The following is a 16,378-nucleotide window of genomic DNA, read 5'->3' on the forward strand; positions in this document are numbered from 1 at the left end:
TAGGGGAGGGAGTGAGGGAAGGGGAGGATTGGAACATAAAGTTTTGCTGAAAAATTGTCCATGCATATGTTTTGAAAATAAAAAGCTTTAATAAAAAAAGAATCATATAATGCTTTAAGTTTTGTGAAATGCTTTACAAATATTACATTTGATCTTCTCAGCAAGTCTGAGAGGAAATTTGATGAGAAAACAGAGAGTCAAAGATTAAATGAGTTCCTTTGATTCATATAGCTGGTGAGCACCTGAAGCTAGAATTCAACTCAAGTATCCCTGACTTTGGCATATGAAGGAGTGCTCTAAGTCATTTTTTGATTAGAGAAATACAGATTACAACTCTGAAGCAATACCTCATACTTATGAGATTGGCTAATATGAGTAATAGGAAAATGATAAATGGTGGAGAGGATATAGGATAACTGGGACATCAATGCATTGTTAGCTGAGTATTGTGGTCTGTCTGATCATTCTGAAGAGCAATTTGAAACTATGCCCAAAGGTCTATAAAACCATACATACCCTTTGATCCAGCAATACTACTATTAGGTCTGTATCCCAAAAAGATAAAAAAGGAAAAGGTCGTATATGTATAAAAATTGATAATAGCTCTATGTGGTAGCAAAGAATTGGAAATTGAAGGGATGCCCATCAATTGAGGAATGTCTGAATAAGTTGTGATATATGATTGTGATGGACTACAATTGTGCTATAAGAAATGATGATCAAGATGCTTTCAGAAAGACCTGGAAAGACTTACATGGATTGATGCAAACTGAAGTGCGCAAAACCAGGAAAAGAGTGTACAAACAAAAGGAGTATTGTACAGTGATCAAAGGTGAATGACTTACCTATTGTCAGCAATACCATTACCTAAGCAATTATGAAGGACTTTTGATGAAAAACATTATTCGTGTTCAGTGAAAGAACTAATAAAGTGTGGATACAGATGGAAGTATAGGTTTAAAAAAACTTTTTCTTATTTTTCCTCTTTGCTCTATGTTTTCTTTTGCAACATGAGTAATATAACATGACACTGACTTTTTGTGATAATGACTCACATAGAAATATGTGAAAACATTTTTTCATGATTGCACATGTATGGGCAAAGAATGGAAAGGAATGTCAGAGGAGAAGTTGGAAATCAAAACTTTAAAAAATGAACACTGAACATTTTTTTACTTGTAATTGAGAATGATATTTTCCAAAGAAAATTAGGAATATCTGGCATTGTTTGTAATAAGATTATTTGAGTTCTGTGTGATCATCACTTCCTTTGGTAAGTGTTCACTAACCAATTCTTTATTGACAAGTGATTGATAGACATTTGCTCATCTATGCTTTTGTAGTATGTAAATCCACTATCTTTTAGAAGACAACTAAGAGTAACTCAGTAACAGGAGCTTGTCTTTTTTGTATCCTGAGATCCAGTTCATTTATATGTTTAGACTTTAATTCTCAACTGAACATCAAGACCATAGTGATTATCATTTTTTTTTTTTTTTACTTTTCTTGGACTTCAGTTCTTTTAGCCATTTTTGTTCAATCATTACCATTCACAGATAATTTTCTTTGGCAGAAAATCAGAAACAAAATTAGTGATGAAAAGTTTCTGGCTTCTGTCACACTTAGTTGTTGTCCTCTCTATCCTGGCAGAAGTTCTATCCCTTCTTTGATTCTACTTTTTTCCATAAATCTCACACTTGATTTTATGTCCTATCTAAGGCATTGCAGACACAGTTGCTAAGGACATCTTAGAAATGCCATTTTTTGCTCCCATTTCCACTGCTACTTTTAAATAGAAATGGTGATTAAATCAATGGGAAAAAATCTGATGAAAACATATAATGTAAAAAATTTGAAAGATAAAACTATTCCAGAAACATAATTTTAAACATTACTGGAAATGATGGGAGAATAGCAAAAAACAAAATAAATTGGAGAAGAAATGCAAAAATGAAACATATAATTTGGAGGGGGAACAGTAGTAGGGACAGATTCTAAATGCCTATAAAATAAGCTTATTTTACAAAAGAGATAAAGCTGATCTTAAAACAAAAGATAACAACATTTATTTTAAAAACAGTAATAAGAGGAAATAGTTAATAAATTAAAAGTGGACATTTCATGGAAAACTGTCTTACCTCCAATTCACTTATATCCTTGACTGAACTACTGGGTTTGGCATCAGTTATCTCATCAGCTGGGATGCTTTCTTCTTTCTCCTTTGAAGAAAGATATAGAGAAAAAAGACCATAAATACTGAACACAATAAACATCACCATCAATAGAACAGCCAATACATTTGAAACAGAAGGCATCAACAAAGACCCTGTTCATGCACTTTCCCTAAAAGACTTTGGTCCATTGGAGACCATGATGACTCTCAACTAGATTTTCTGGGATACTTCAAGTTGATTCCCGTGCTCGGCTTAACCTCAGATTACATATACAGGCTGCATGCCATGTGTAGAGAAAACACTGATGTACAAAAAAAGTGAAAAATGAGAGATAGGATCAGATATTTTTATTGACTTTGGCTTTGTCTGTGAATAGAAAATGACGATAATCATTTATCTAAACTCACTTCTGAAGTCTTATCATTTATTTCATAAAAAAAAGAATGGTAGAAACAGGAAACGGTAATGTAGGGATGAAGAGCAAACATTAAAGCAAAATTAAAAGAGAGAAAAGATTCAAAATTTTCATTCATTCTTTTTTAAATTAATTTTTCTTATTCTTACCTGAATAATAAAAAAGAGCATTTCCATATGCACAATAGCCCCCCAAAAGAAGACTGCATACAGAACTTTAAATCTCCACATGCTTAAAAAAATGACTGCTACATGTTACTTTCAAAGTTGTCTTGCTTCCTTGTTCTTCTTCTGAGCTTCCTTCTGTGTTTTCTTTTGTGCATTTAAAATATGGTTTAATGGTCTTTTTTTGGCATGAGCATGGCTAAGTTCTCTTTGTACTACATTACCCTATGCAAAAACAAAAGCCCCCATAATAGAAAGGAGAGGAAAAACCCCCTTATAATAAATAAGCACAGTCAAGCAAAACGAACCACCACAGTGGTCATGCCTCCATGACATGGCTTTCTTCTTATATATCTAGTTCATCATTTCTCTTGGAGAGGTAATGTTGCATTACGGGTCCTCAGGAAACATAGTTTGTAGAGGGCCGCAGTCAGGGGGAGCTCTGGGTAACGTATCAGACACTTCAGCCCAGAGGGAACCTGCTGACAAGGTCTGATTTGACTCCCCACCTTCCTTTAGTGTTCCCCCTCTTCCTGAGAAGTCAGGGAGGGTGTGCCCCCCTGTGTTCTACTTGAAGTAAAGGATACTTACAATAAAGAGGCATTTACATGTCAACAGCAGGGTGCTTATAGTTAGCACTTGCTGAGTATGATGTGATGATGTAATGCTTCTCTAGTTGGCACATGCTTAGTGGGCTGCAATGATATAATCATGCTGAGGTATTTAAGGGCTGAGAGGACTGAAAATAAGGACACTCCATCTATGACCATCCTGGTGGCTCTCCTGCCTCCTTCACTCCTCCACTAAGACCAAACCTGGTCCTGAGATCCTCTAGAGAGCTAGTCTAGAATCATTGAGTTTTCAAGATTTTCTTTTCCCTTTAGAGTTCTTGTTTCTGTTCGCTTTATTCTGTGCCATTTCTTACTACTCAGTACTCTGTGAAATAATGCCTTTCAGCATTTCTTATCATACAATAATATTGTTTTTTGGTCATATACCACAATCTGTTCAGCCATTTCCCAAATATCAAGCGTCCTGTTAGAGTATAATCCTTTGATTCTCTCTTTTTAAAAATTTTTCTGAAATAAGAGAAGGAGAAATGGGTGGACTAGGAAGGAAATGGTGAAAGAAGAAGACAAGGGTGGGATCCAGGGTGGGTGGAGGTTAAGTAATACCATTTTCTTATCAGTTCCACTGAGTTAACACCTTGTTATAAGAATCCTTCCCTCAGGTATATTTCTCCAGAATTCTGGTCCATTACACTTGCCCAGGGTCACACTGCTAATATGTGTCTGAGGCTTGATTTGAACTCAGAAAGATGAGTCTTTCTGACTCTTAGCCTGGTATTCTATCCACTTCACCACCTCTCTTTCACCTTTAAGAATTATTTTAAAATAATCTCTTTATAGTAGATGTTGCTGCATTTTAAGTATTTCCCACTATGGATTCTCAGTAATTTAATTACTTTTTTTCTGGAAGAACTCTAGATTTTATATATAATGCTATTAGGACTTTCTTTTTGGGAGATTTAGGAAAAAATTGATAGATTTCTTTCAGTCTCCACAGAATCATATAATGCTTTAAATTTTGTGAAATGCTTTACAAATATTACATTTGATCTTCTCAACAAGTCTGAGAGGAAATTTGATGAGAAAACAGAGAGTCAAAATTGAGTTCCCCTGATTCATACAGCTGGTTAGTACCTGAAGTTAGAATTCAACTCAAGTATCCCTGATTTCGGCATATGAAGAAGTGCTCTAAGTCATTTTTTGATTAGAGAAATACAAATTACAACAACTCTGAAGCACCATCTCACACCTATCAGATTGGTTAATATGATCAGTAGGAAAATGATAAATAGTGGAGAGGATGTAGAAAAACTGGGACATCGATGGATTGTTAGCTGAGTATTGTGGTCTGATCATTCTGAAGAGCAATTTGAAACTATGCCCAAAGGGCTAAAAAACACACATACTCTTTGATCTATGTCTGTGTCCCAAAAAGATAAAAAAGGAAAAGGTCCTATATGTATAAAAATTTATAATAGCTCTATATGGTAGCAAAGAATTGGAAATTGAAGCGATGCCCATAAATTGGGGAATGTCTGAACAAGTTATGATATATGACTGTGATGGAATACAATTGTGCTATAAGAAATGATGATCAAGATGCTTTCAGAAAGACCTGGAAAGACTTACATGGACTGATGCAAACTGAAGTGAGAAAAACCAGGAAAAGATCGTACATAATAACAGGAATGTTGTACAATGATCAAATGTGAATGACTTACCTATTCTCAGCAATGCCATTATCTAAGCCAGATATGAAGGAGTTATGATGAAAAACATTATTCACTTTCTGAGAAAGAAAAGTGTGGATACAGATGGAAGTATAGGTCTAAAAAATCTATTTTTCTTATTTTTCCTGTTTGGTCAATGTTTTCTTTTGCAACAAGAGTAATACAACACAACACTGACTTTTTGTGATAATGACTCACATAGAAATATGTTTTTTCATGACTGCATATGTATAGGCAAAGTACGGAAAGGAATGTCGGGAGAGAATTTGAAAATCAAAATTTAAAAAAATTAACACTGAACATTTTTTTACTTGTAATTGAGAATGATATTTTTAAAAGAAAATTAGGAATATCTGTCTGGCATTGTTTGTGATGAAATTGTGTGGGTTCTGTGTGATCATTACTTCCTTTGGTAAGTGTTCACTCAACAATTCTTTATTGCCAGGTGATTGATAGACATTTGCTCATCTATGCTTTTGTAGTATGTATCTCCATTGTCTTTTAAAAGACAACTAATAGTAACTCAACAATCCAATCTACTTGTCCTTTTTGTATCCTGAGATCCAGTTTATTTATTCTTGTATACTTTAATTCTCAACTGCACATCAAGAGCATACTGATCATCATTTGACTTTCCTTGGACTTCAGTTCTCTTAGCCATTTTTGTTCAATCATTACCATTCACAAATAATTTTCATTGGCAGAAAATCAGAAACAAAATTAGTGATGAATAGTTTCTGGCTTCTGTCACACTTAGTTCTTGTCTTCTCTATCCTGGCAGAAGTTCTATCCCTTCTTTGATTCTAATTTTTTTCATAAATCTCCCACTTGACTTTATGTCCTATCTAAGGCATTGCAGACACAGTTTCTAAGGACATCTTAGAAATGCCATTTTTGCTCCCATTTCCACCGCTACTTTTAAATAGAAATGGTGATTAAATCAATGGGAAAAATCTGATGAAAACATATAATGTAAAAAATTTGAAAGATAAAAGTATTCCAGAAACATAATTTTAAACATTACTGGAAATGATGGGAGGGTACCAGACAATAAAATAAATTGGAAAAGAAATGTAAAAATAAAACATTTGGAGGGGGAACAATAGTATGGACAAATTCTAAATTCTGATAAAATAAGCTCATTTTACAAAACAGATGAAGCTGATATAAAAAACAAAAGAAATTGACATTTATTTTAAAACTAGGAATAAGAGAAAATGGTTTATAAATTAAAAATGGATGTTTTGAGGAAAACTACCTTACCTTCAATTCACTTGCATCCTTGGTTGCAGTACCGGTTTGGAAATCAGTTACGCCATCAGTAAAGACAGCCGTGTCTATGAGTGCTTGTTTCTTTTTATTTGAGGAAAGATATAGAGAAAAAGACCATAAATACTGAACATAATATATATATATATATATATATATATATATAATATATCTATCACCATCAATAGAACAGCCAATACAATTGAAATCAACAAAGACCATTTCCTGTGGTTTGTTCAAGCTTTCCCCAGAAGACTTTGGTACATTGGAGACCATGCAAAGTCTCAACTAGATTTTCCTGGGATTCTTTAAGTTACTTCCCCTGCTTCGCTTCACCTCAGCTTACATAAACAAGCTACACGTCATGTGTAGAAGCAGCACTGATGTACAAAAAAAGTGAAAAATGAGAGAGAGGATCAGATCCATTAATTGGCTTTGTCCATGAATATAAAGTGAAGATAATGTGGCATCTAAACTCAATTCTGTGTTATCATTTAATTCATAAAAAGAATGGTAGAAATAGGAAATAATAATGTGAAGGTAGAAAAGCAAACATTAAAGCAAAATTAAAAAATAGAAAAAATAGAAAAATTTCATTCTTTTTTATAATTAATTTTTCTTGTTCTGTACTTGAAATGATCGAAAAGTGCATTTCTGTGTGCACAGTAGCACAAAAAAGAAACTGTATATGGAAACTATAAATTTCTACTTGCTTAAAAAATGGCTTCTCATAGCTCTTTTCAACAATGAGGTGATTCAGGCCAATTCTGATAGACTTGTGATGGAGAGAATCATCTGCATCCAGAAAGAGGACTGAGAATGAATGTATATCACAACATAGTATTTTCACCTTTGTTATTGTTGTTGTTTGCTTGTTTGGTTTTTTCCTTCTCATTTTCCCCCTTTTTTATCTGATTTTTCTTATACAGCATGATAATTGTGGAAATATGTTTAGAAGAATTGAACATGTTTAACCTATATTGAATTACTTGCTGGCAAGGGAAGTGGAGAAGTGGGGAGGGAGGGAGAAAAAGGTGGGAATACAAGGTTTTTCAAGGGTGAATATTGAAAACTATTTTCACATGTATTTTGAAAAATAAAAAGCTATTATAAAAATGATTTCTACATATCACTTTCAAAGCTGTCCTGCTTCCTTATTCTTCTTCTGAGCTTCCTTCTGTGTTCTCTTTTGTATATTTAAAATATGTGTTTTTTGGCATGAGTATTGCTAAGCTCTCTTCTATCTCATTATCCCAAAAGAAAAAGGAGAGAAAAACCCCTTATAACAAATAAGCACAATCAAACATAATGAACCCCCACAGTGGTCATGCCTCCATGACATAGATCTCTTCTTCTTCTAAAATAAATAGAACAGATCATATCTAGTTCATTATTTCTCTTGGAGAATGTTGCATTACGGGTCCTCAGGAAACATAGTTTGTAGAGGGCCATAGTCAGGGGGAGCTCTGGGTAAGGTATAAGACCCTTCAGCCCAGAAGGAACCTGCTAAGAAGGTCTGGTTTGACTCCCCACCTCTCTTTGGTGTTCTCCCCCTTCCTGAGAGGTCAAGGAGGCCATGACTACCTGTGTTCTACTTGAAGCAAGGGATACTTACAGTAAGAGGCATTTACATATCAATAGCAGGGTGCTTATAGTTAGCACTTGCTCAGTGTGATGTGATGATGTAATGCTTTTCTAGTTGGCACATGCTTAGTGGGCTGTAATGATATAATCATGCTGAGGTATTTAAGGGCTGAGAGGACTGAAAATAAGGATACTCCATCTATGACCGTCCTGGTGGCTCTCCTGCCTCCTTCACTCCTCCACTAAGACCAAGGCTGGTCCTGAGATCCTCCAGAGAGCTAGTTTGGACACTACAATAAGACACTACAAGTCTTGAAGACTCAAGATTTTGTGTTCCCTTTAGAATTCTTGTTTTTGTTTGCTTCACTCTGTGCCATTTCCTACTACTCAGTACTCTCTGAAATAATGCCTTTCAGCATTTCTTATCATACAATAATATTGGTTTTTGGTTATATACCACAATCTGTTCAGCCATTTCCCAAATATCAGGAGTCCTGTTAGATTATAATTCTTTGATTCTCTCTTTTAGAAAAATTTTCTGAAATAAGGAAGGAGAAATGGGTGGACTGGGAAGGGAATGGTAAGAGAAGATGACAAGGGTGGGTTCCAGGGTGGGTGGAAGTTAAGTAATAGCAAAGCAAGCTAAGGAGCAGAATTAAAGCAAAGAGTCAGCAGGGATAGAAATGACATGTGTGTATGGGATAGGGGGATGAGTTGTATATATATATATATATGTATGTGTATGAATATATCTACAAATATATACATAAACATATCCTTTCTTAACTACAGTCTGCTTGGGCTGGCAGGGGGATGAAAAAGGGGGAAAAAAAGAATAAATTTAAAGAGTGTGTAGCAGAGAACAAAAGAACAATTTACAAAGAAATAAAGAAAAAATGGATACTAATGAATCTAATTTCTTCTACTAATATATATGCTTTCTTGAACTGGTAATTTGTTGTTTGATATTCTGAATTCTCCCTACGTTTTGCTGGGCACATGATAATGTTCTCTTTTATTTGTTTTGTATTATTTTCCTGTTTTTCCATTTTCTTATTCTGTTTGTTTACATAAAATAAAAATTTAAAAGTGAAAAGTGTTCCATTTTAATTCTTTTTAGGAGTTAGGAAATTTGTTTTGATTGCAACCATTCCTTCCCTGTTCTAGTTTAACATTCACCTCTTCCTTACTTTCCCAGGTGTTTAAGATATAACTATACTATGCTGTTTGTGTTTCTATGTTTATTTTTTTATCTGTTTCAGAAAATCAGGTCCAGCTGATGACTGGTCTCCCCATCTCTTTCTCCAGCTTGTATTTATTTCTTCTCATTTATCACAATTATGAGATGTAGTTGATTGGTTCTATCGCTTCTTCCTTCCTTCTTCACTACTTTATTCCTTTGAATTCCCCTTTTTCTTCCATTTTATCCACCCTCCTCCAAGAATATGATACATTCTTAGGTCCTCTGTTTTTCTTATATAATTCTCCTAATAAGTTTTTGTGGTAATAAAGTTCTAATGGGAGATTTAATTTTTCCTTCCCATATCAGAATGTTAGCACATCATCATTATAACTCATCTTATTCCAATTATTCAAGTAAGCTTACTTTTCTAAATTTCACTTGACTCTTCTATTTACATTCAAAGTTTCCAAATCTGGCATTTTCATCAGAAATCCTTGAAAGTCTTTTATTTCCTCCTGAAATATGCTCAACTTTTCAGGGAAATTATTCTTCGTTATAATCTATTTTTGTTGTTCAGTTGTTTTACTCATGGCTGACTCTTCATGATCACATTTGCAGTTTTTTTTTTTTTTTTTGGCAAGGATATTGCAGTGATTTGCTATTTCCTTTTCCAGCTCATTTTATAGATGAAGAAACTGAGGGAAACAGAGTTAAGTGACTTGCCCAGGGTTTCACTGCTAATATGTGTCTGAGGCTTGATTTGAACTCAGGAAGATGAGTCTTTCTGACTCTTGGCCTGGTATTCTATCCACTTTACCACCTATCTTTGACCTTTAAGAATATTTTAAAATCTCCTCTTTATAGTAGATGTTGCTGCATTTTGGGCATTTCCTATTATGGATTCCCAGTAATTTAATTACTTTTTTCTTGAAGAACTCTAGATTTTATATATAATGTTATTGGGAGTTTCTTTTTTGGAGATTCAGGAAAAAATTGATAAATGTTTTCAGTCTGCAAGAATCATATAATACTTTAAGTTTTGTGAGATGCTGCTTTACAAATATTACATTTGATCTTCTCAACAACTCTGAAATGAAATTTGATGAGAAAACAGAGAGTCAAAGATTAAGTGAGTTCTGCTGATTCATACAGCTGGTGAGCACCTGAAGCTAGAATTCAACTCAAGTATTCCTGACTTTGGCATATGAAGAAGTGCTCTAAGTCATTTTTTGATTAGAGAAATACAAATTTACACCAACCTATCAGATTGGTTAATATGCTCAATAGGAAAATTGTAATATTCTTCTCTAAAACATAGTGTTCTCCAAGAGCAGGTTTCTTGGGGGTTTCTGGAGGCAGCCTTCCTTTCTGTTCAATATAATAATCACCTCAAATGCAGCAAGAATTAAAGTCCAAATCTTTTATTTTCTCTTTCAAGTATTGTCTCCATCCTTGGGCCCGGTTAGCTTTCTTAAAGGCCTATTTCTCTCCTTGCTTCCAAGAGCTCTTGCTGCTAGTTCTTTGTATCCCTAGCTTCAGCCTCCAGCCAGCACAAAGGTAGAAAATGGAATGAATCTATCTCTGCCTCCGAGAGTGGGCTTGTCCTCTCTTACTTATGAATCTCCTGGACCAAATCCTGGCTTATGAAACTTGCGGAACTCTAATAAGTACTAAGTACATTAGTGAGCTAGGGAACTGTTAAGTACTATGCTAAATTAGATAACTGACTTAGCACTTTGTAAGAATTCTAACAATAAATGGTGGAGAGGATGTAGGAAAACTGGAACATCATGCTTTGCTAGCTGAGTATTGTGGTCTGATCATTCTGAAGAGCAATTTGAAACTATGCCCAAAGGGCAAAAAAACCACACATACCCTTTTCTCTAGCAATACTACTATTAGGTCTGTATCCCAAAGATATAAAGAAGGAAAAGGTCCTATATAAAAATTTATAATAGCTCTATGTAGTAGCAAAGAATTGGAAATTGAAGGGATGCTCATCAATTGGGGAATGTCTGAACAAGTTGTGATATATGACTGTGATGGAATATAATTGTGCTATAAGAAATGATGATCAAGATGCCCTAGAAAGACCTGGAAAGACTTATATGGATTGATGTAAACCGAAATGAACAAAACCAGGAAAAGATCGTACACAGTAATAGAAATGTTGTACAATGATCAAATGTGAATGACTTACCTATTCTCAACAATACCATTATCTAAGCCAGTTATGAAGGATTTATGATGAAAAACATTATTCACTTTCTGAGAAAGAAAAGTGTGGATACAGATGGAAGTATAGGTCTAAAAAAATCTATTTTTCTTATTTTTCCTCTTTGGTCAATGTTTTCTTTTGCAACAAGAGTAATACAACATGACACTGACTTTTTGTGATAATGACTCACATAGAAATATGTCTTTTCATGACTGCACATGGGCAAAGTATGAAAGGAATGTCGGGAGAAAATTTGGAAATGAAAATGTTAAAAAATGAACATTGAACATTTTTTTTACTTGTAATTGAGAGTGATATTTTAAAAAGAAAATTAGGAATATCTGGCATTGTTTGTAATGAAATTATATGGGTTCTATGTGATCATCATTTCCTTTGGTACGTGTTCATTCAACAATTCTTTATTGACAGGTGATTGATAGACATGTGTTCATCTATGCTTCTGTAGTATGTATCTCCATTGTCTTTTAAAAGACAACTAATAGTAATTCAACAATCCCATCTACTTGTCCTTTTTGTATCCTGAGATCCAGTTTATTTATACTTGTAGACTTTAATTCTCAACTGAACATCAAGAACACACTGATTATCATTTGACTTTCCTTGGATTTCAGTTCTCTTAGCCATTTTTGTTCAATCATTACCATTTACAGATAATTTTCTTTGGCAGAAAATCAGAAACAAAATCAGTGTTGAAAAGTTTCTGGCTTCTGTCACATTTTATCCTTGTCTTCTCCATTCTGGCAGTGGCTCTATCCCTTCTTTGATTCTACTTTTTTTTTTTTTTTATAAATCTCCCACTTGACTTTGTGTCCTATCTAAGGCATTGCAGCCACAGTTCCTAAGAACATCTTAGAAGTGCTATCTTTGCTCCCATTTCCACTGCTACCACTAAATAGAAGTGATCATTAAATCAGTGGGAAAAATCTGATGAAAACATATTAATGTAAAAAATTTGAAAGATAAAGTTATTCCAGAAACATAATTTTAACAATTACTGGAAATGATGGGAGGATACCAGATAACAAAATAAATTGGAAAAGAAATGTAAAAATAAACCTTTTGGAGGGGAAACAATAGTATGGACAAATTCTAAATTCTGGTAAAATAAGCTCATTTTATAAAAGAGATGAAGCTGATATAAAAAACAAAAGAAATCAACATTTATTTTAAAATTAGAAAAAAGAGAAAATGGTTTATAAATTTAAAATGGATGTTTTGAGGAAAACTACCTTACCTCCAATTTACTTTCATCCTTGGTTGAAGTACTGGGTTCGGAATCAGTTGTGATACCTGCAGCAATGGTCATGGCCGTGATTTCCTCTTTCTTTTCATTTGAGGAAAGATATAGAGAAAAAGACCATAAATACTGAACATAATATATATATATATATAAAATATATCTATCACCATCAATAGAACAGCCAATACAATTGAAATCAACAAAGACCATTTCCTGTGGTTTGTTCAAGCACTTTCCCCAGAAGACTTTGGTCCATTGGAGACCATGCAAAGTCTCAACTAGATTTTCCAGGATTCTTCAAGTTACTTCCCCTGCTTCGCTTCACTTCAGCTTACATAAACAAGCTGCACGTCATGTGTAGAAGCAGCATTGATGTACAAAAAAAGTGAAAAATGAGACAGAAAATCAGATCCATTAATTGGCTTTGTCCATGAATATAAAGTGAAGATAATGTGGCATCTAAACTCACTTCTGTGTTATCATTTAATTCATAAAAAGAATGGTAGAAACAGGAAACAGTAATGTGGAAGTGGAAGAGCAAACATTAAAGCAAAATTAAAAGACAGAAAAAAAAGAAAAATTTCATTTATTTTTTAAAAATTAATTTTTCTTGTTCTGTACTTGAAATAATAGAAAAGAGCATTTCCATGTGCACAGTAGCACAAAAAAGAAGACTGTATATGGAAACTATAAACCTCCACTTGCTTTAAAAAAATGACTTCTCCTAGCTCTTTTCAACAATGAGGTGATTCAGGCCAATTCTGATAGACTTGTGATGAAGACAGCCAACTGCATCCAGAAAAAGGACTGTGGGAATAAATGTCGATCACAACATAGTATTTTCACCTTTATTATTATTGTTGTTTGCTTGTTTGGTTTTTCTTTCTCATTTTTTCCCTCTTTTATCTGATTTTTCTTGTGCAGCATGATAATTGTGGAAATACGTTTAGAGGAATTGCACATGTTTAACCTATGTTGGATTATTTGCTGTCAAGAGAAGTGGAGAAGTGGGGAGAGAGGGAGAAAAATATGGGAATATAAGATTTTGTAAAGTGAAAATGTTGAAAATTATCTTTGCATGTATTTTGATTTATATCATAAATAATCATATCAAATAAAATATCATAATAAGTCATTATAAAATGACTTCTACATGTTACTTTCAAAGCTGTCCTGCTTTTTTGTTCTTCTTTTGAGCTTCCTTCTGTGTTCTCTTTTGTACATTTGAAATATGGTTTAATGGTCTTTTTTTGGCACAAATATTGTTATATAAGATTTTTCAAGGGTGAATGTTGAAAATTATCTTTGCATGCATTTTGAAAAATAAAAAGCTATTATAAAAATGACTTCTACATGTTACTTTCAAAGTTGTCCTGCTTCCTTGTTCTTCTTTTGAGCTTCCTTCTGTGTTCTGCTATTGTTATTGCTAAGCTCTCCTTCTATCTCATTATCCCAAAAGAGAAAAGAGAAAAAAAAACCCTTATAACAAATAAGCACAATCAAGCAAAATGAATCCACATAGCAGTCATGCCCCTATGACAAATATCTCTTCTTGCATCTCTAATTCATCATCTCTCTTTGAGAGATAACATGCTGACTCACTGGTCCTCAGAAAACATAGGTGGTCATTGAGTCTCCAAGATTTTGTTTTTTTCTTTAGAGTTGTCCTTCTTACTTCTGCTTCCTTCACTCTATTAATAAAGACTATCCAGTACTCTCTGAAATGATCTCAGCATTTTTTTTACAGTGCTTGGTATTCCATTACATTTATATAACACAATTTGTTGAACCATTTTCCAATTGTTGATCATCTTAGGTTCTACTACTGCTGTTGCTACTACTTCTTTTTGTTTTTTTGTTGTCTTCTCCTTCTTGTTCTCCTCCATCTTCTCCTCCTTCTTGTTTTTGTTCTTTTTGTTCTTGTTCTTGCTTTTGCTTTTTTTCTTCTTGTTCTTTTTGTTCTTGTTCTCTTTTTTCTTCTTCCCTGTTTCTTGCTGTCTCTATTTCATTCTTTCTCTGTCACTTGTCTCTTTCTCGCCCTCCTCTCCACCTTCCCTTTCTTCTTCTTTATTTTAATATCCTTTCAGGACTAGGAAATGTGTTTTGCTTGCAACTATTCCCTTTCTGGTAATGTAATTTCTTTTTACCCTCCAACCTCTACTTTTTTATATTAAATTTGATGTATTTCCATAACAGAAAGTGTGTGTTGTACATGTTCAGTCCTCTGAATGCTTTATATAAGAATGATGTTTAATAGATGCATATTTTCATTATTCAAGCCTCTATTTTATGCTTTTTCTTCTCAGTCACAATTATGAGAAAATTTTCCTCCTTTATACACAAGTGTATTTGTTTTACTTTCCCTTCTTTTTCCCCATCATCAAACTATCAGAATTCATCAGTGACCAATTCTGTCTTTCTTTGCAATGTTGTCTCAGTTCCCTCTTCCACTGCCATGTATGAATAGATATTGTGAGCAAATCAAGCAAAAATAAAATAAAACTATTTGATGAAAAAAATTTAAGTGATTAAAGTCTTTCATAAATACAACTTTAAATATTATTGGAAATGATAAGAGAAATACCAGAGAATAAAGGGTAAATTAAAACACTGATCAAATATAACCAGACAAACACCCTCACAAGCATTAAACAAGAAATTGCTTCTCAGAATTGCAAATAAAAACATTTAGTACAATATCCATTATATATCCTCAAAGAATTTAGAGAAAAAAATAAATCTGGATACAAATATATCAAAGTAAAGTTATAATAATAAAGTATGGAATCCTGTGATCAAAAAGACTTAGATTATCTGGTCGAAGGCAAACCTAAAAAGTAATCAACTTTCAACAACTGATATGTGGTTCTTGAGCCACCCTTGGAAAATCTGAAGTGAAATCCTTCTCTCTCAACAAAATCCATTTTATTTTGAATTATAGAGTTTCACTAATCACATTTCTATATGTGTATTCACACAAAGAACTGATTCACTTATAGATATTCATGGAATCATAGAATTCAAAGACTTGAATTCTATTTTTATCTATATATTTTCAAGTTTTTCTGAATAAAAGGTAAGTTTCTAGGATAAGTAATGCTTTATTTTATTTTTTTCTATGAGAAATGCTTTAAAAAATTTGCCACTGCAAGTAAAAGTAGCCTGGCTATGCAATGTATTTTCATTTTTCTTCATATCCCTCTATTTTAAAAATCTTATTGTTTTTTCTTTTTACAGCATAATTATTTCCAGACATTTCCTAAATATCCTTGATGATCTATCAGTGGGAGGGTCCCCAAAAGTCATTTTTTGTTAGATACAAAGCACTTGGAAAACCTAACCACTATGCACCTTGTTGTGATGAGCCCAGGATAGAGACTGACTCCATCCCGGCTTTTCCATGCGAATTGCTGGGCAATTTTTATAGATACACAATGAGGGATAGCAGATTCTAAGGAAATTAGTATACTTGCAATTCATTTTCATCCACTATCATTTGATTGGAGTGTTTGTGGAGCCTCTTATGTTTTAAACAGGCTTGAAGTTCAAACACAATCTTTATTGTGCACTTTTCTCTCCTTTAGAAGGAGAAAAGGATTAAAAAACTCAACCATGACTCAGAACCCAAACAGCTAATAAATATATTGGGGGAAAAAACAGGTACAAAAATAAGTATCCTGGGGCAGCTAGGTGGCACAATGGATAGAGTACCAGTCCTGAAGTCCGGAGGACCTGACTTCAAATCTGACTTCAGACACTTAACACTTCCTAGCTGTGTGATCCTGGGCAAGTCACTTAAACCCAATTGCCT

At 33.7% G+C, this 16,378-nt stretch overlaps 1 protein-coding gene across 8 annotated transcripts in view; it reads right to left on the reverse strand.

Annotated features, from left to right (window-relative positions):
- DGKG (diacylglycerol kinase gamma) overlaps window positions 1–16,378 on the reverse strand; it is a 257,067-nt gene that overhangs the window by 170,471 nt on the left and 70,218 nt on the right. For 7 of the 8 annotated variants that reach the window (XM_052000062.1, XM_052000065.1, XM_052000064.1 and 4 more), the window contains 3 exons: window positions 12,562–12,651; window positions 6,316–6,405; window positions 2,139–2,219 (listed from right to left, as the gene is read on the reverse strand). In XM_052000062.1, coding sequence (XP_051856022.1) covers window positions 2,139–2,219; window positions 6,316–6,405; window positions 12,562–12,651 — 261 coding nt within the window. The remainder of the gene's footprint in view (window positions 1–2,138; window positions 2,220–6,315; window positions 6,406–12,561; window positions 12,652–16,378) is intronic. The other variant, XM_052000067.1, reaches the window with a different exon arrangement.

Source organism: Antechinus flavipes, chromosome 4, assembly GCF_016432865.1.
Source record: "Antechinus flavipes isolate AdamAnt ecotype Samford, QLD, Australia chromosome 4, AdamAnt_v2, whole genome shotgun sequence".
Lineage (NCBI taxonomy): Eukaryota > Metazoa > Chordata > Mammalia > Dasyuromorphia > Dasyuridae > Antechinus > Antechinus flavipes.